This window comes from Physella acuta, unplaced genomic scaffold (genome assembly GCF_028476545.2).
Source record: "Physella acuta isolate Inbredline_101_S28 unplaced genomic scaffold, ASM2847654v3 ptg000419l, whole genome shotgun sequence".
Taxonomy (NCBI): domain Eukaryota; kingdom Metazoa; phylum Mollusca; class Gastropoda; family Physidae; genus Physella; species Physella acuta.
Window position 1 is genome coordinate 62,182 of NW_026731938.1, and position 21,142 is coordinate 83,323.

Below are 21,142 nucleotides of genomic sequence, written 5' to 3' on the forward strand. Positions count from 1 at the left end.
TTATATTCTTTATCATTTTATCTTTTGTGCAAATTTCACAGTATATATATATATATATATATATATATATATATATATATATATATATATATATATATATATACTGTGAAATTTTGGTTGAACCAACCCTAGCACCAGGTTGAACCAGCCCTAGCACCATGTCGAACCAACCCTAGCACCAGGTTTATATTTATATTTATATTTTATAAATTTATTATATATATAATGTATGTAGGATCTCACCACCGCACCCCCATTACTCGACACCTAATACAACCCCATCCCTCCCCAGTACATTACCCTATTTTCCATTAATCGCACTGTGGCTACGTATTAAGCTTATTTTATACAAAATGATTTTTCCCATCAAGAAAATTAGCAGACGACAGGAATTAGATAATTATCTTCTTAGCGGGGAGTTATCTTATGTAGAGCAGAGTGATGACGTCATACAGTGACTGCTGGGTTAGATATGTAGGTAGATTGAGGGGTGGGTGAGGGGTGGGTGAGAGGCTGGGTGAGGAGTGGGGGTGCCTGAAGACATAATGTATTGATACCATCTTCAGGCAGAACTAGATACAACGCTGCTTCCAGTCGGCTCACCATAGCTAGGTCAAGGTCGTTAGTGGAACAGTTAGGAGAGCTATCGGGCTGTACGGTATCTCCACCCCCCCTCCCCCACACACACCTACATCCAGGACTACAAGATGACTGCAGGAGATGACTGCAAGAGCTGATGACTGCAAGAGATGATGACTGCAAGAGTTGATGACTGCACGAGATGATGACTGCATGAGATGACTGCAAGTTGATGACTGCAAGAGATGATGACTGCAAGAGTTGATGACTGCAAGATTTGATGACTACAGAAGTTGATGACTGCAGGAGATGATGACTGCATGAGTCGATGACTGCAAGAATTGATTACTCCAAGTTGATGACTTTAAGACTTGAAGACTGCATGATTTGATTCCCTATGTATTAGATGTTTGTGTATCTATTGTATGGGCCACTAAAGACTGTTTTGTGGGCCACTAAGACTGTTGTGTATCTGTTGTGTGGGCAACTAAGACAGTTATGTGGGCCACTAAGACAGTTGTGTATCTGTTGTGTGGACCACTAAGACAGTTGTGTATCTGTTGTGTGGACCACTAAGACAGTTGTGTATCTGTTGTGTGGACCACTAAGACAGTTGTGTGGGCCATTAAGACAGTTGTGTATCTGTTGTGTGGACCACTAAGACAGTTGTGTGGGCCAGTTAGACAGTTGTGTATCTGTTGTGTGGGCCACTAAGACAGTTGTGTATCTGTTGTGTGGACCACTAAGACAGTTGTGTATCTGTTGTGTGGGCCAAGAGACTGTTGTGTGGGCCACTAAGACAGTTGTGTGGGCCACTAAGACAGTTGTGTATCTGTTGTGTGGACCACTAAGACAGTTGTGTATCTGTTGTGTGGACCACTTAGACAGTTGTGTATCTGTTGTGTGGACCACTAAGACAGTTGTGTATCTGTTGTGTGGACCACTTAGACAGTTGTGTATCTGTTGTGTGTACCACTAAGACAGTTGTGTATCTGTTGTGTGGACCACTAAGACAGTTGTGTATCTGTTGTGTGGGCCAAGAGACTGTTGTGTGGGCCACTAAGACAGTTGTGTGGGCCACTAAGACAGTTGTGTATCTGTTGTGTGGACCACTAAGACAGTTGTGTATCTGTTGTGTGGACCACTTAGACAGTTGTGTATCTGTTGTGTGGACCACTAAGACAGTTGTGTATCTGTTGTGTGGACCACTTAGACAGTTGTGTATCTGTTGTGTGTACCACTAAGACAGTTGTGTATCTGTTGTGTGGACCACTAAGACAGTTGTGTATCTGTTGTGTGGGCCAAGAGACTGTTGTGTGGGCCACTAAGACAGTTGTGTGGGCCACTAAGACAGTTGTGTATCTGTTATGTGGGCCAAGAGACTGTTGTGTGGGCCACTAAGACAGTTGTGTATCTGTTGTGTGGGCAACTAAGACTTTTGTGTATCTGTTATGTGGACCAAGAGACTGTTGTGTGGGCCACTAAGACAGTTGTGTGGGCCACTAAGACAGTTGTGTATCTGTTGTGTGGGCCAAGAGACTGTTGTGTGGGCCACTAAGACAGTTGTGTGGGCCACTAAGACAGTTGTGTATCTGTTGTGTGGACCACTAAGACAGTTGTGTATCTGTTGTGTGGACCACTTAGACAGTTGTGTATCTGTTGTGTGTACCACTAAGACAGTTGTGTATCTGTTGTGTGGACCACTAAGACAGTTGTGTATCTGTTGTGTGGGCCAAGAGACTGTTGTGTGGGCCACTAAGACAGTTGTGTGGGCCACTAAGACAGTTGTGTATCTGTTATGTGGGCCAAGAGACTGTTGTGTGGGCCACTAAGATAGTTGTGTATCTGTTGTGTGGGCAACTAAGACTTTTGTGTATCTGTTATGTGGACCAAGTGACTGTTGTGTGGGCCACTAAGACAGTTGTGTGGGCCACTAAGACAGTTGTGTATCTGTTGTGTGGGCCAAGAGACTGTTGTGTGGGCCACTAAGACAGTTGTGTGGGCCACTAAGACAGTTGTGTATCTGTTGTGTGGGCCAAGAGACTGTTGTGTGGGCCACTAAGACAGTTGTGTGGGCCACTAAGACAGTTGTGTATCTGTTATGTGGGCCAAGAGACTGTTGTGTGGGCCACTAAGATAGTTGTGTATCTGTTGTGTGGGCAACTAAGACTTTTGTGTATCTGTTATGTGGGCCAAGAGACTGTTGTGTGGGCCACTAAGACAGTTGTGTGGGCCACTAAGACAGTTGTGTATCTGTTGTGTGGGCCAAGAGACTGTTGTGTGGGCCACTAAGACAGTTGTGTATCTGTTGTGTGGGCCACTAAGACAGTTGTGTGGGCCACTAAGACAGTTGTGTATCTGTTGTGTGGGCCACTAAGACAGTTGTGTATCTGTTGTGTGGGCCAATACGACAGGCATGTATCTGTGGGCCACAAAGAAGGTTTGTATCGACCCTCCACTACCAAGACCGACTACAACGGTTACAACTACAGTGCTTTAAAATAGCTGATTACTTCCCCCGAGTTACACTAGATCACACAATTTTTTGTCATCTTCCATTCGTCGCATATCCGATTCTCTTGTACGTCGGTGATTTAATGCAGCTCCCTGCAGCATTGATGTTGTATTGTTTGTTTAACAGGTAGAAGTATGATAGAAACCTGATGCCGATAAGAAAATATGTCTCAATTGATCTAACACTGTATTAGGCTGGTAACGGTACTCTCTTACATAACACTGTAAGCATGAAAAAAATGTGTGCATACACGACTCATTTTCTTGATTCATTCCACGTTAAACAATAGAATGCACACTTTGTTGGATATATATATATATATATATATATATATACTTTATTTATATAAACATGTATATATATATATATATATATACTTTATTTATATAAACATGTATATATATATATATATATATATATATATATATATATATATATATATATATATATATATATATATATATAGGCCTTTATATAATGTATATATATATATATATATATATATACATATCCTTTATTTTGCCTCACCTTATATGTCAACCTATTTGTAAATATGTTTGTATGTATGCGTTTATGTGTGTATACTTAAGAAGACAGTAGTGGGACGACGTCATATTTAAAAAAAAAACAGAGATAATTATTATGAAATAGTTTATTTGATTCATGTGCTTAATTTGATTTGTTATTGGCTAATTTTGATTGATGTTGCATGTTAAGTAAATGTGTTGCTTGTTTTTTGCTATTGTTCTGTGAGTGTGTTGTAATATGTGTTGGTGTTGGTGTTGTCGACTAATCGAATGTTCTAGATAAAACACGCCCAAGAAAAACGCCTTACAATACAATAGATAAACTTTTACCGGTGCCTTCATTGTTATGTCTGTATGTTGTCTGTATGTTGTGTGTGTTGTCTCTATGTTGTGTGTGTTGTCTCTATGTTGTCTGTATGTTGTGTGTGTTGTCTGTATGTTTTCAGTATGTTGTCTGTATTTTGTGTGTGTTGTCTCTATGTTGTCTGTATGTTGTCTGTATGTTGTGTGTGTTGTCTGTATGTTTTCAGTATGTTGTCTGTATGTTGTGTGTGTTGTCTCTATGTTGTCTGTATGTTGTCTGTATGTTGGGTGTGTTGTCTGTATGTTTTCAGTATGTTGTCTGTATGTTGTGTGTGTTGTCTCTATGTTGTCTGTATGTTGTGTGTGTTGTCTCTATGTTGTCTGTATGTTGTCCGTATGTTTTCTATATGTTGAATGTGTATGTTTGTGAACTGTCTGTGAATTATCTGTATATTGTCAGTATGTTGTCTCTATGTTGGCTCTATGTTGTCAGTAGGTTGAATGTGTATTGGCTGGACAATGAACTGAATGTTGTCTGTAGGCTATGTGTATGTTGTCCGTATGTTGTCCGTAGGTATTCTATATTTTGTATGTGTATTGTCTGTATGTAGTGTGTGTATTGTCTATATGTTGTCTATGTTTGTCTGTATGTTGTCTGTATGTTGTCTGTATGTTGTCTGTATGTTGTCTGTATGTAGTGTGTGTATTGTTTGTATGTTGTCTATTTTTGTCTGTATGTTGTCTGTATTTTGTATGTGTATTGTCTGTATGTAGTGTGTGTATTGTCTATATGTTGTCTACGTTTGTCTGTATGTTGTCTGTATGTTGTCTGTATGTTGTCTGTATGTTGTATGTATGTTGTCACCAGACCAGCAAGACGTCCCTCTACCTACCCCATATCGACCGTCACTAGTTTTTGTAAGTTAGGTAGTTTTGAGCCGCTAACATAACTGCTATCAAGTTAGTGAACTCGCGCTATCTGCCTTTAACTTGTTCTTAACATTAAATACACTCGCTATTAAAATCAGACATTTTAACTTGCACCTAAATAATCTAGGGTTTCTGCAACCAATTGTTAGCATGAAACTTACTATGAAATATTCGTCTTTTAAACTCCAATAGAGGAACTCTACAGAAAACCTGTTGGTGACCTGTTTTTCCTCTTACAACCATTCTTAAGTTCTGTCAGTTATGTTGCAAATTGTCTCCGCTGAAGTTGTGAATGAACTTTCTACCCTCAATTATTCTCAGTCCTATTGAACACTTAAAGCCTATCCCTTGTAAGAAAACTATCGTTAGCACAATAGCTGAGCACATGTATGAGCAGATTTGTAATACAGACGGACCTAATAGATCAGAAACTATCAGAAACTCTGAGTTAGCTTAAGTCTAGAGAGTTTAGGCTTTATAAATGAAACTAAATGGCTGAAGTTATAGTGGTATAAGTTCCATGTGTATGGCTGCAGCTATCATCGTGAGTTAATGTATGGCAGTAAGTAAGTCTTTGAATAGCTGCAGCCATCGAAGTGTTAGCTGAATTGAAGGCGGTAAGTATTGGTATGGCTGTAGCTAGCAAAGCTGTAGCTGAATGTAAAGCAGTAGGTCTGGCTGAGACAGAGGCTGACTAGGGCAACTCGAGTGGGATGGGGTACAGAGCCTTCTCAGGCGGCCTAAACTCGATCTCGGCCAACGCTTCTTGCCGCTCTTTCCTAAAGTAATGCCGGATGTCGTACATGGACTTGGAGTCTAGCGTCTGCCTAAAGCTGGAGGAAACAAGAACATAATTAGTTACATTCTTAAATCTTTAATAGAACATTATCGTACACAATTTAATTTTTAATAGAACATAATCAGCTACACAATTTATTTTTTAATAGAACATAGTCAGCTACACAATTTATTTTTTAATAGAACATAATCAGCTACACAATTTATTTTTTTATAGAACATTATCACTTCTCAACTTTTTAAAACCAGACAATTACCAGGTATACACAAAAGACAAGTGGAGCACACAACCTTTGTTTCCAAAACAGAATCAACAAGCGCTTAGCCAACACATCGGCACTTCCCTCACACCATTCAGCTAAGCTTCTAACCCGGATATCAATAGTTCAAAACATTACTAAACGGATTCAACCCTGAGCTAAGCCTCTACCACATAACTAAACGGATTCATCCCTCAGCTAAGCCTCTACCACATAACTAAACGGATTCATCCCTTAGCTAAGCCTCTACCACATAACCACATAACTAAACGGATTCAACCCTGAGCTAAGCCTCTACCACATAACCACATAACTAAACGGATTCAACCCTGAGCTAAACCTCTACCACATAACCACATAACTAAAAGGATTCAACCCTGAGCTAAGCCTCTACCACATAACTAAACGGATTCAACCCTGAGCTAAGCCTCTACCACATAACCACATAACTAAACGGATTCAACCCTGAGCTAAACCTCCACCACATAACTAAACGGATTCAACCCTAAGCTAAGCCTCTACCACATAACCACATAACTAAACTGATTCAACCCTGAGCTAAACCTCTACCACATAACTAAACGAATTCAACCCTGAGCTAAGCCTCTACCACATAACTAAACGGATTCAACCCCGAGCTAAGCCTCTACCACATAACTAAACGGATTCAACCCTGAGCTAAACCTCTACCACATAACTAAACGGATTCAACCCTGAGCTAAGCCTCTACCACATAACTAAACGGATTTAACCCTGAGCTAAGCCTCTACCACATAACTAAACGGATTCAACCCTGAGCTAAGCCTCTACCACATAACCACATAACTAAACGAATACAACCCTGAGCTAAGCCTCTACCACAAGTACTTACATTTCAATATCTTCATCACATGGTAAACAAGGGCCGAGCAACTGCAAGCACAAAGGTTCCTTGTTCTTTACTATATATCTGTAATAGGATCAAACTGAATTTATTCTTTACTATATATCTGTAATAGGATCAAACCGAATTTATTCTTTACTATATATGTGTAATAGGATAAAACTGAATTTATTCTTTACTATATATCTGTAATAGGATCAAACTGAATTTATTCTTTACTATATATCTGTAATAGGATCGAATTGAATTTATTCTTTACTATATATCTGTAATAGGATCAAACTGAATTTATTCTTTACTATATATCTGTAATAGGATCAAACTGAATTTATTCTTTACTATATATCTGTAATATGATCAAACTGAATTTATTCTTTACTATATATCTGTAATAGGATCGAATTGAATTTATTCTTTACTATATATCTGTAATAGGATCAAACTGAATTTATTCTTTACTATATATCTGTAATAGGATCAAACTGAATTTATTCTTTACTATATATCTGTAATATGATCAAACTGAATTTATTCTTTACTATATATCTGTAATAGGATCGAATTGAATTTATTCTTTACTATATATCTGTAATAGGATCAAACTGAATTTATTCTTTACTATATATCTGTAATAGGATCAAACTGAATTTATTCTTTACTATATATCTGTAATAGGATCAAACTGAATTTATTCTTTACTATATATCTGTAAAGGCGTCAAACTATTATTTTTATGTATCTGGACTAGCTTTATATTTGTCATATGATTAACAACCCATTTTTATCTGTAGCTGATTCATCCTGAAGCATTGATTATCGAATGTGTTTTGTAGACCTTTAATCGTGCATATAAAATCTCCAAAGACAAAATGTATTTGGTTGTCAAACTTCACAGGTAAAAGTTAAAAATAATGTATTTGTATAACTAATTTGGTAGAGTAAAATCTTTCCTAGCGTGGACCCACCTGAAAGCCTCTAAATCAATCATCGGATTGTTCTTTATGTCGTAGATTTTCACCACGACATCCACGAGTTCTTTGGTTGATTCGTCTCTGTTTTCATCCATGTCTAGGCTCCCAACTACTGGCTAGAAACATGGAATAATTAGACAAGCATGGAACAATTAGAAAAACATAGAACAATTAGACAAACATGGAACAATTAGAAAAACATAGAACAATTAGACAAACATGGAATAAGTAGACAAACAATGAAACATGGAACAATTAGACAAACATAGAACAATTAGACAAACATGGAACAATTACACAGACAAACATAGAACAATTACACAAACAAACATAGAACAATTACACAAACAAACAAACATGGAACAATTACACAGATCAAGTACTGATGTTACCTTAAACCTGTACTGATGCTACCTTTAACCTGTACTGATGCTACCTTTAACCTGTAATGATGTACCTTTAACCTGTACTGATGCTACCTTTAACCTGTACTGATGCTACCTTAAACCTGTACTGATGCTACCTTTAACCTGTACTGATGCTACCTTAAACCTGTACTGATGCTACCTTTAACCTGTACTGATGCTACCTTAAACCTGTACTGATGCTACCTTTAACCTGTAATGATGCTACCTTAAACCTGTACTGATGCTACCTTTAACCTGTACTGATGCTACCTTAAACCTGTACTGATGCTACCTTTAACCTGTACTGATGCTACCTTAAACCTGTACTGATGCTATCTTTAACCTGTACCGATGCTACCTTTAAATTGTACTGATGCTACCTTAAACCTGTACTGATGCTACCTTTAACCTGTAATGATGCTATCTTTAACCTGTACTGATGCTACCTTTAACCTGTACTGATGCTACCTTTAACCTGTAATGATGTACCTTTAACCTGTACTGATGCTACCTTTAACCTGTAATGATGTACCTTTAACCTGTACTGACGCTACCTTTAACATGTACTAGTGCTACCTTTAAATTGTACTGATGCTACCTTTAACCTGTAATGATGTACCTTTAACCTGTACTGATGCTACCTTTAACCTATACTGATGCTATCTTTAAATTGTACTGATGCTACCTTTAACCTGTACTGATGCTACCTTTAACCTGTACTGATGCTACCTTTAACCTGTACTGATGCTACCTTAAACCTGGGCTCCCGGTCAAAAACCCCCTGGACATAAACCCCCTGGACATAAACCCCCCGACATAAACCCCCTGGACAAAAACCCCCTGCGACATAAACCCCCTGGACAAAAACCCCCCGCGATATAAACCCCCTGGACAAAAACCCCCCGCGATATAAACCCCCTGGACAAAAACCCCCCAATTGAGGTTTATATAAGGAAAAACCAAAGATGACGAGAAACAAAATTAATATAAAAATACAAAACAAACATTAGGAAAAAAAAATTATTTTTTATTATAACTTTAAAAAGACAGATTGTGAGCGTTTTGGTAAACAGTGACCTGAATTAATCTGTGTACAATAAACCTCTTGGAGAGATTGTTCCTTTTTAATAAAGTCAATAAATTTCCAAATATTTGGGTGGCAACATCCCATATGCGACTGAAAACTTCTGTGCCAGCCTTCAACTGAGTTGTTTGTTTTTGGCATATGGTCTTCTGCACGTGTGTGCATGTTCCAAATGTCAAGTGGAAACATAGGTTGTCTTCGACCTCGACGTTGTGGTCTGCCAATATAGTAGTCCTCAAAGTAGTCTGCAATCGGCATTGCTTCTTGGGGGAAAATTTCCAATAATTTTTCAAAGGCATAACTCATGTGTTCGATGGGAACAAAGGCCAACGCAGGTAGCATTCTGAGCTTGAGAGCAAATTCACTATCAACTTGGTAGAGTTGTTGAAGGCCAGAGTCCTGAATTTTTCTGTATATATTTTGGCTAAGATGGAAGAAACATCCTTTTACCTCACACTCTGGAAATACCCTTTCAACACTTTTTATCACAGCCATTTCAAAGTCAATCATAATAGAAATTGGTTGCAGGTTTGTGTTTAAGACCGTTAGCTGCTGTAAGAGTGCTGTGTATGTTTCCTGTGTTTTGTTTTGAAGCAAGGCATAAACACATGGAACAGTGCGTCCATTGACCAATGCATGGACTGTGTACAGTTGTGAAAACAATGCAGGAGCTGTTTTGAATGTACCATCCATAAACCAGTGCTGATTAACCTCCAATAACCTAAGGTTGTCCTTTGTTCCAAACAAAAACATCCTACCTTTTGATTTGGCACCGGAATCGAACAGAAGAAATTGTTGTCCATCTTGTGTCATTGTATATTGTTCAGGAATGATTATATCATCAACATTCCTTGGATCAGACAGTGGGTGTTTTAGCGTTTGACGTTGACGCCTGATGTTACGCCGTATGTGTGGAATCGAGGGCAGCTTAGCCTTGGCATCTTCAGTAATCGTAGTAATGGACTGAGTGATGATCTGCTGGGGTGTTGCTTCCATTTCTTCTGCCAGTTGTTTCATCTGCTGCACTACTTTACACTACTTTACACACTTCCAGTTGAGATGGATCTGGTCCATGCGAATGTTCATTACATCGTCCAACAAGCTGTTCACCATGAATCTTTATTTTTGCTTTGCATTCTGCCTTGTTGCGTCTTTTGGAACACTCAAATGACACAACGCCGTTCGCCAGATCTTTTTGCTTGACATTAACATAGCCTTCAAAAATCACCTTTAAATTTCCTTTATTGGATTGAACAAACTCCATTCCAGAAAATATACGATTTGTCGAGAAATAAATTTGATTTTATATTTATACCATGGTTCTGTATGCCAAGGTGGATATGAACCAAGCTTCCGCCGGTGAACCCCTCACATCTTTCGAATTGTTAAGAATGTGTTGCTTTGATCCGCACGGCTCCCACATGTGGATGACCTATATCTAAGGTGTTGTCGGTGCCCGTTCTTTGATCAAATACAACTAAGGTCACTCCTTGATTTCGAAAAGCATTTTTTTAGGTAGAAACTATTTTGTTAGTCGTAAAAAATTAAATTAATTTAATGTAATTTTTTTTTAATTTCTTGGTTCACATCATCGTTATTTTTTCTTTATATAAACCTCAGTCCGGGGGTTATTATCCGGGGGGTTTATATCGCGGGGGGTATTTGTCCAGGGGGTTTATGTCGCGGGGGGTTTTTGTCCAGGGGGTTTATGTCGCGGGGGGTTTTTGTCCAGGGGGTTTATGTCGGGGGGTTTATGTCCAGGGGGTTTTTGTCCAGGGGGTTTTTGACCGGACACCTTAAACCTGTACTGATGCTACCTTTAACCTGTACTAATGCTACCTTTAACCTGTACTGATGCTATCTTTAGCCTGTACTGATGCTACCTTTAACCTGTACTGATGCTACCTTAAACCTGTACTGATGCTACCTTTAACCTGTACTAATGCTACCTTTAACCTGTACTGATGCTATCTTTAGCCTGTACTGATGCTACCTTTAAATTGTACTGATGCTACCTTTAACCTGTACTGATGCTATCTTTAACCGGTACTGATGCTACCTTTAACCTGCACTGGTGCGACCTCTAACATATACTGATGCTACCTCTAAATTGTACTGATGCTACCTTTAACCTGTACTGATGCTACCTTTAACAACATAAACATTTCCGTGATACTGATATAGCCGTCACGGTTGACGTCATACACATCAAAAACCAGGTCAATCTTGTGGTCGATGTTGTCGGAGAGAAAGGTGAAGATACATCTGGCGTACTCATCGACTGTCATGTATGGTGACTTGGGGTGTTTTAGTGCTGGAATAGTTAGGGAGTACATGAAGGGGTGTTTTAGTGTTGGAATAGGGGGTACATGAAGGGGTGTTTTAGTGCTGGAATAGGGGGTACATGAAGGGGTGTTTTAGTGCTGGAATAGTTAGGGAGTACATGAAGGGGTGTTTTAGTGCTGGAATAGAGAGGGGGTAAATGAAGGGGTGTTTTAGTGCTGGAATAGAGAGGGGGTAAATGAAGGGGTGTTTTAGTGCTGGAATAGGGGGTGCATGAAGGGGTATTTTAGTGCTGGAATAGTCAGGGGGTACATGAAGGGGTGTTTTAGTGCTGGAATAGTCAGGGGGTACATGAAGGGGTGTTTTAGTGCTGGAATAGGGGGTACATGAAGGGGTGTTTTAGTGCTGGAATAGGGGGTGCATGAAGGGGTATTTTAGTGCTGGAATAGTCAGGGGGTACATGAAGGGGTGTTTTAGTGCTGGAATAGTCAGGGGGTACATGAAGGGGTGTTTTAGTGCTGGAATAGGGGGTACAAGAAGGGGTGTTTTAGTGCTGGAATAGTCAGGGGGTACATGAAGGGGTATTTTAGTGCTGGCATAGTCAGGGGGTACATGAAGGGGTGTTTTAGTGCTGGAATAGTCAGGGGGTACATAAAGGGGTGTTTTAGTGCTGGAATAGGGGGTGCATGAACGGGTATTTTAGTGCTGGAATAGTCAGGGGGTACATGAAGGGGTGTTTTAGTGCTGGAATAGTCAGGGGGTACATGAAGGGGTGTTTTAGTGCTGGAATAGGGGGTACATGAAGGGGTGTTTTAGTGCTGGAATAGGGGGTACATGAAGGGGTGTTTTAGTGCTGGAATAGGGGGTACATGAAGGGGTGTTTTAGTGCTGGAATAGTCAGGGGGTACATAAAGGGGTGTTTTAGTGCTGGAATAGGGGGTGCATGAAGGGGTGTTTTAGTGCTGGAATAGTCAGGGGGTACATGAAGGGGTGTTTTAGTGCTGGAATAGTCAGGGGGTACATAAAGGGGTGTTTTAGTGCTGGAATAGTCAGGGGGTACATGAAGGGGTGTTTTAGTGCTGGAATAGTCAGGGGGTACATAAAGGGGTGTTTTAGTGCTGGAATAGGGGGTGCATGAAGGGGTATTTTAGTGCTGGAATAGTCAGGGGGTACATGAAGGGGTGTTTTAGTGCTGGAATAGGGGGTACATGAAGGGGTGTTTTAGTGCTGGAATAGTCAGGGGGTACATAAAGGGGTGTTTTAGTGCTGGAATAGGGGGTGCATGAAGGGGTATTTTGGTGCTGGAATAGTCAGGGGGTACATGAAGGGGTGTTTTAGTGCTGGAATAGTCAGGGGGTACATGAAGGGGTGTTTTAGTGCTGGAATAGTCAGGGGGTACATGAAGGGGTGTTTTAGTGCTGGAATAGGGGGTTAATGAAGGGGTGTTTTAGTGCTGGAATAGTCAGGGGGTACATGAAGGGGTGTTTTAGTGCTGGAATAGTCAGGGGGTACATGAAGGGGTGTTTTAGTGTTGGAATAGTCAGGGGGTACAAGAAGGGGTGTTTTAGTGCTGGAATAGGGGGTGCATGAAGGGGTGTTTTAGTGCTGGAATAGGGGGTGCATGAAGGGGTGTTTTAGTGCTGGAATAGTCAGGGGGTACATGAAGGGGTGTTTTAGTGCTGGAATAGGGGGTGCATGAAGGGGTGTTTTAGTGCTGGAATATAGAGGGGGTACATAAAGGGGTGTTTTAGTGCTGGAATAGGGGGTGCATGAAGGGGTGTTTTAGTGCTGGAATAGTCAGGGGGTACATGAAGGGGTGTTTTAGTGCTGGAATAGGGGGTGCATGAAGGGGTGTTTTAGTGCTGGAATAGTCAGGGGGTACAAGAAGGGTTGTTTTAGTGCTGGAATAGGGGGTGCATGAAGGGGTGTTTTAGTGCTGGAATAGTCAGGGGGTACATGAAGGGGTGTTTTAGTGCTGGAATAGGGGTACAAGAAGGGGTGTTTTAGTGCTGGAATAGGGGGTGCATGAAGGGGTGTTTTAGTGCTGGAATAGTGAGGCGGTACATGAAGGGGTGTTTTAGTGCTGGAATAGGGGATACATGAAGGGGTGTTTTAGTGCTGGAATAGGGGGTGCATGAAGGGGTGTTTTAGTGCTGGAATAGTCAGGGGGTACATGAAGGGGTGTTTTAGTGCTGGAATAGTCAGGGGGTACATAAAGGGGTGTTTTAGTGCTGGAATAGGGGGTACATAAAGGGGTGTTTTAGTGCTGGAATAGGGGGTGCATGAAGGGGTGTTTTAGTGCTGGAATAGTCAGGGGGTACATGAAGGGGTGTTTTAGTGCTGGAATAGGGGGTGCATGAAGGGGTGTTTTAGTGCTGGAATAGTCAGGGGGTACAAGAAGGGTTGTTTTAGTGCTGGAATAGGGGGTGCATGAAGGGGTGTTTTAGTGCTGGAATAGGGGGTGCATGAAGGGGTGTTTTAGTGCTGGAATAGGGGGTACATGAAGGGGTGTTTTAGTGCTGGAATAGTCAGGGGGTACATGAAGGGGTGTTTTAGTGCTGGAATAGGGGGTGCATGAAGGGGTGTTTTAGTGCTGGAATAGAGAGGGGGTACATAAAGGGGTGTTTTAGTGCTGGAATAGGGGGTGCATGAAGGGGTGTTTTAGTGCTGGAATAGTCAGGGGGTACATGAAGGGGTGTTTTAGTGCTAGAATAGGGGGTGCATGAAGGGGTGTTTTAGTGCTGGAATAGTCAGGGGGTACAAGAAGGGTTGTTTTAGTGCTGGAATAGGGGGTGCATGAAGGGGTGTTTTAGTGCTGGAATAGTCAGGGGGTACATGAAGGGGTGTTTTAGTGCTGGAATAGGGGGTACAAGAAGGGGTGTTTTAGTGCTGGAATAGGGGGTGCATGAAGGGGTGTTTTAGTGCTGGAATAGTGAGGCGGTACATGAAGGGGTGTTTTAGTGCTGGAATAGGGGATACATGAAGGGGTGTTTTAGTGCTGGAATAGTCAGGGGGTACATGAAGGGGTGTTTTAGTGCTGGAATAGTCAGGGGGTACATGAAGGGGTGTTTTAGTGCTGGAATAGTCAGGGGGTACATAAAGGGGTGTTTTAGTGCTGGAATAGGGGGTACATAAAGGGGTGTTTTAGTGCTGGAATAGGGGGTGCATGAAGGGGTGTTTTAGTGCTGGAATAGTCAGGGGGTACAAGAAGGGTTGTTTTAGTGCTGGAATAGTCAGGGGTGCATGAAGGGGTGTTTTAGTGCTGAAATAGTCAGGGGGTACATGAAGGGGTGTTTTAGTGCTAGAATAGGGGGTGCATGAAGGGGTGTTTTAGTGCTGGAATAGTCAGGGGGTACAAGAAGGGTTGTTTTAGTGCTGGAATAGGGGGTGCATGAAGGGGTGTTTTAGTGCTGGAATAGTCAGGGGGTACATGAAGGGGTGTTTTAGTGCTGGAATAGGGGGTACAAGAAGGGGTGTTTTAGTGCTGGAATAGGGGGTGCATGAAGGGGTGTTTTAGTGCTGGAATAGTGAGGCGGTACATGAAGGGGTGTTTTAGTGCTGGAATAGGGGATACATGAAGGGGTGTTTTAGTGCTGGAATAGTCAGGGGGTACATGAAGGGGTGTTTTAGTGCTGGAATAGTCAGGGGGTACATGAAGGGGTGTTTTAGTGCTGGAATAGTCAGGGGGTACATAAAGGGGTGTTTTAGTGCTGGAATAGGGGGTACATAAAGGGGTGTTTTAGTGCTGGAATAGGGGGTGCATGAAGGGGTGTTTTAGTGCTGGAATAGTCAGGGGGTACATGAAGGGGTGTTTTAGTGCTGGAATAGTCAGGGGTGCATGAAGGGGTGTTTTAGTGCTGAAATAGTCAGGGGGTACATGAAGGGGTGTTTTAGTGCTGGAATAGTCAGGGGTGCATGAAGGGGTGTTTTAGTGCTGGAATAGTCAGGGGGTACAAGAAGGGTTGTTTTAGTGCTGGAATAGGGGGTGCATGAAGGGGTGTTTTAGTGCTGGAATAGTCAGGGGGTACATGAAGGGGTGTTTTAGTGCTGGAATAGAGAGGGGGTACATAAAGGGGTGTTTTAGTGCTGGAATAGGGGGTACATGAAGGGGTGTTTTAGTGCTGGAATAGGGGGTACATGAAGGGGTGTTTTAGTGCTGGAATAGAGAGGGGGTACATAAAGGGGTGTTTTAGTGCTGGAATAGGGGGTACATAAAGGGGTGTTTTAGTGCTGGAATAGGGGGTACATGAAGGGGTGTTTTAGTGCTGGAATAGAGAGGGGGTACATGAAGGGGTGTTTTAGTGCTGGAATAGGGGGTGCATGAAGGGGTGTTTTAGTGCTGGAATAGTTAGGGAGTACATGAAGGGGTGTTTTAGTGCTGGAATAGGGGGTACATGAAGGGGTGTTTTAGTGCTGGAATAGAGAGGGGGTACATGAAGGGGTGTTTTAGTGCTGGAATAGGGGTTACAAGAAGGGGTGTTTTAGTGCTGGAATAGTCAGGGGGTACATGAAGGGGTGTTTTAGTGCTGGAATAGTCAGGGGGTACATGAAGGGGTGTTTTAGTGCTGGAATAGTCAGGGGGTACATGAAGGGGTGTTTTAGTGCTGGAATAGTCAGGGGGTACATGAAGGGGTGTTTTAGTGCTGGAATAGGGAGTGCATGAAGGGGTGTTTTAGTGCTGGAATAGTCAGGGGGTACATGAAGGGGTGTTTTAGTGCTGGAATAGGGGGTACATGAAAGGGGTGTTTTAGTGCTGGAATAGGGGTTGCATGAAGGGGTGTTTTAGTGCTGGAATAGGGGGTACATGAAAGGGGTGTTTTAGTGCTGGAATAGGGGGTACATGAAAGGGGTGTTTTAGTGCTGGAATAGGGGGTACATGAAAGGGTGTTTTAGTGCTGGAATAGTCAGGGGGTACATGAAAGGTACTGCCCACCAAATACCGCTATGAGACAGCCCTATTGAAACCTCTAGACACCACCCAACCGGTCCTTTCCATTAAAACCTCTAGACACCACTAAAGTTGTACTCCCCATTAAAACCTCTAGACACCACTAAAGCTGTACTCCTCATTAAAACCTCTAGACACCACTAAACCTGTAATCTCCATTAAAACATCTAGACACCACTGAACCTGTACTCTCCATTAAAACCTCTAGACACCACTAAAGTTGTACTCCCCATTAAAACCTCTAGACACCACTGAACCTGTACTCTCCATTAAAACCTCTAGACACCACTGAACCTGTACTCCCCATTAAAATCTCTAGACAAAACTGAACCTGTACTCTCCATTAAAATCTCTAGACAAAACTGAACCTGTACTCCCCATTAAAATCTCTAGACAAAACTGAACCTGTACTCCCCATTAAAATCTCTAGACAAAACTGAACCTGTACTCCCCATTAAAATCTCTAGACAAAACTGAACCTGTACTCTCCATTAAAATCTCTAGACAAAACTGAACCTGTACTCTCCATTAAAATCTCTAGACAAAACTGAACCTGTACTCTCCATTAAAATCTCTAGACAAAACTGAACCTGTACTCTCCATTAAAACCTCTAGACACCACTGAAGCTGTACTCCCCATTAAAACCTCTAGACACCACTAAAGCTGTAATCTCCATTAAAACCTCTAGACACCACTGAAGCTGTACTCCCCATTAAAACCTCTAGACACCACTGAAGTTGTACTTACAGTTGTACATCAAGTTGAGCATGAAGTTGTTGTACAACTTAAAGTGTCGTGACATCTCCGCTATGAAGATTAAATCGTCGATGTCTTTTGTGTTAGGTCGTACCAAACATTTGCTGTACTGTAGGACGTTTTCTGTGAGTTGTTGAGATAATCCTAGACCCAACAGAGATTTGTGTATTGTCATCAGAGATTGATCTACACAAGACTTAACAGCTCTATCACACACAACACCTTACAACCCGCCACCGTCACACATTCAACATGAAGCCTTCATAAATCACTATCATTAAAAAAAAAGATAAAACAATTTGCTATTAAAGTCTGCCCAATCTTTGTTTCTTACGGCTAAAACTGAAGTAATTGTTAATAAAGCCTTTTTGTTAAGTTTGGTTCCATCTAGACCTACCGTAATTGTTAATGAATGTTCTATCTAGACCTACCGTAATTGTTAATGAATGTTCTATCTAGACCTACCGTAATTGTTAATGAATGTTCTATCTAGACCTACCGTAATTGTTAATGAATGTTCTATCTAGACCTATGGTAATTGTTAATGAATGTTCTATCTAGACCTACCGTAATTGTTAATGAATGTTCTATCTAGACCTACCGTAATTGTTAATGAATGTTCTATCTAGACCTACCGTAAGTCTTAATAAAGCCTTCTGTACGTGTTAATGATTTCCTAATGATTTTGTAGTAGCGAGACATTGTTGTTTGTTCTCTGTTGATGATTCTAGTTCGTCAGACGGGTCTTCTGTCTGCAGATAAAGATTATTAGATGAGTCTAGTTGGTCAAATATCTGTCTGCAGATAAGTAGATGAGTCTAGTTTGTCAGATATCGTCTGCAGATAATTAGATGGGTCTAGTTTGTCAGATAGGGCCTATCTGTCTGCAGATAAATAGATGAATCTAGTTTGTCAGATATTGTCTGCAGATAATTAGATGAATCTAGTTTGTCAGATATCGTCTGCAGATAGAGATAATTAGACGAGTCTAGTTGATCAGATATCTGTCTGCAGATAATTAGACGAGTCAATTTTGTCAGATATCTGTCTGCAGATAATTAGATGAGTCTAGTTTGTCAGATATCGTCTGCAGATAGAGATAGTTAGATGAGTCTAGTTTGTCAGATATCTGTCTGCAGATAATTAGATGAGTCTAGTTTGTCAGCTATTGTCTGCAGATAGAGATAATTAGACGAGTCTAGTTGGTCAGATATCTGTCTGCAGATAATTAGATGAGTCAAGTTTGTCAGATAGGGCCTATCTGTCTGCAGATAATTAGATGAATCTAGTTTGTCAGATATTGTCTGCAGATAATTAGATGAGTCTAGTTTGTCAGATATCGTCTGCAGATAATTAGATGAGTCTAGTTTGTCAGATATTGTCTGCAGATAGAGATACTTAGATGAGTCTAGTTTGTCAGCTATTGTCTGCAGATAGAGATAATTAGACAAGTCTAGTTGGTCAGATATCTGTCTGCAGATAATTAGATGAGTCAAGTTTGTCAGATATCGTCTGCAGATAATTAGATGAGTCTAGTTTGTCAGATATTGTCTGCAGATAATTAGATGAATCTAGTTTGTCAGATATCGTCTGCAGATAATTAGATGAATCTAGTTTGTCAGATATTGTCTGCAGATAGAGATAATTAGATGAGTCTAGTTTGTCAGATATTGTCTGCAGATAGAGATACTTAGATGAGTCTAGTTTGTCAGATATCTGTCTGCAGATAATTAGATGAGTCTAGTTTGTTAGATATTGTCTGCAGATAGAGATAATTATAGATGAGTCTAGTTTGTCAGATATCTGTCTGCAGATAATTAGATGAGTCTAGTTTGTTAGATATTGTCTGCAGATAGAGATAATTAGATGAGTCTAGTTTGTCAGATATCTGTCTGATATAAACTGTGGAGCAAAAATCGATGAGAAGAAAGTAATTGACGCAAAAGTCTGGTGATAATGTTTCTTCAAGTTATTTCTTATCCAAATATTGAGCGCACTCCAGTGAATCGGTCATATGATGTTTTAAAGCTACATCAAAGATCAAAGTAAAAACAAAGTAAATCTCCCGCTGTTTGTTGTATGGCCCTCATGAGGCCCTGTAAGTCTGTGACATCTGGATGTCATATGAAATGTCAGCTGAGTTGTATGGCCCTCATGAGGCCCTGTAAGTCTGTGACATCTGGATGTCATATGAAATGTTAGCTGAGTTGTATGGCCCTCATGAGGCCCTGTAAGTCTGTGACATCTGGATGTCATATGAAATGTTAGCTGAGTTGTATGGCCCTCATGAGGCCCTGTAAGTCTGTGACATCTGGATGTCATATGAAATGTTAGCTGAGTTGTATGGCCCTCATGAGGCCCTGTAAGTCTGTGACATCTGGATGTCATATGAAATGTTAGCTGAGTTGTATGGCCCTCATGAGGCCCTGTAAGTCTGTGACATCTGGATGTCATATGAAATGTTAGCTGAGTTGTATGGCCCTCATGAGGCCCTGTAAGTCTGTGACATCTGGATGTCATATGAAATGTTAGCTGAGTTGTATGGCCCTCACGAGGCCCTGTAAGTCTGTGACATCTGGATGTCATATGAAATGTCAGCTGAGTTGTATGGCCCTCATGAGGCCCTGTAAGTCTGTGACATCTGGATGTCATATGAAATGTCAGCTGAGTTGTATGGCCCTCATGAGGCCCTGTAAGTCTGTGACATCTGGATGTCATATGAAATGTCAGCTGAGTTGTATGGCCCTCATGAGGCCCTGTAAGTCTGTGACATCTGGATGTCATATGAAATGTCAGCTGAGTTGTATGGCCCTCATGAGGCCCTGTAAGTCTGTGACATCTGGATGTCATATGAAATGTCAGCTGAGTTGTATGGCCCTCATGCCCTTGATGTCATCTGACATTATGCTGTGAAACCTAGTGTTGTCTTAACCTAAAAAAACTGTTTCGTCCATTTCGTCTTTAAAAAGAAAGATTCAGCATGTTTTGGGTATTGTATAATTTGTAATTTACCGTAGCATATTTGCAACAATTGTTAAATTAAAAAAAAAAACTCTGGTACGTATTTTCGGTAATTTCCATTAATTTAAATAATTTAATGGATTCTTTTTTCACAGCAGATAGCGATGACAAAAAAAAAATAATTGCCTTGATCTACATCACTTTTGTATTTAAGTAAAACTGGCACAACACATACACTTATGCCTATCGTTATTTTATATTTATACAGTTTCAACATAAGCTTTTAAAAATATTCCAACTTCATCTTGGGATTTCAACAAATTTGCTGCCATTAAATTTAGGCTGCACCAGGAGTTGAGAGTTAGCGGCCATATAATCTAGAGATCATCTACCTCTACAGATAATCCGTCGTCTTAATATATTGATATTTTCAATAAAACAGTACCTAGAGTTTGAAGATAATCTAAGTCCTACCATTCAACTAGTTTTACCTTGAAATGTTTGGAGAGTGAAATGAGTGATTAATACTTCATACTAACTAAACACTCCTTGTCCCAATCTACTGGGGGTGATAGTGCAGTTTGCGGTGCTGTTGTGTGCGCTTCTGTTTAACGCGTAAAGAACGAATAGGGAATTTCCGTTTACAGATTGTGATATCGGCGTATTCAATGATTTCATTAAGCCTATTATTTTTGTGCTCATAACCTTTGTAAAAAAATACAGAGACACAATGTCAATGTTATACAACTACTAAAAATATAAATAATATAACGACACACTGTTATAACTTGCCTTAGATCTATTACTCTTTACACCTTGTGGATCATAGGGCCTCAGCTATAACCTTCTATATTTAGAGGCGTAGCGACACTTCCCAGTGCCCGGGGACAAACTTTCGATTTGGCACCCCCCTCGGGAACAACCTTTCAATTTTCT

The 21,142-nt window shown here is 40.7% G+C and overlaps 1 protein-coding gene across 1 annotated transcript; it reads right to left on the reverse strand.

Moving 5' to 3' along the window:
* Positions 1–3,736: 3,736 nt before the first annotated feature.
* On the reverse strand, positions 3,737–20,788 carry LOC131942690 (calaxin). Its single transcript, XM_059302594.1, has 7 exons — positions 20,698–20,788; positions 17,881–17,997; positions 17,237–17,389; positions 11,405–11,571; positions 7,761–7,882; positions 6,784–6,861; positions 3,737–5,687 (listed from the first exon to the last, which is right to left on the reverse strand). Exons 2-7 carry the CDS (start codon positions 17,945–17,947, stop codon positions 5,549–5,551), a joined length of 726 nt encoding a protein of 241 aa, XP_059158577.1. The 5' UTR covers positions 17,948–17,997; positions 20,698–20,788; the 3' UTR covers positions 3,737–5,548.
* Between the last annotated feature and the right edge of the window lie 354 nt (positions 20,789–21,142).

Excerpts from the sequence above, each read along its gene's own strand:
- LOC131942690 (XM_059302594.1), bottom strand. The coding sequence starts at position 17,947 with ATGTCTCGCTACTACAAAATCATTAGGAAATCATTAACACGTACAGAA. Across the intron at positions 6,862-7,760 it reads ATTGATTTAGAGGCTTTCAG|ATATATAGTAAAGAACAAGG; the intron begins GTGGGTCCACGC and ends ATCCTATTACAG. Across the intron at positions 5,688-6,783 it reads TGTGATGAAGATATTGAAAT|CTTTAGGCAGACGCTAGACT; the intron begins GTAAGTACTTGT and ends TGTTTCCTCCAG.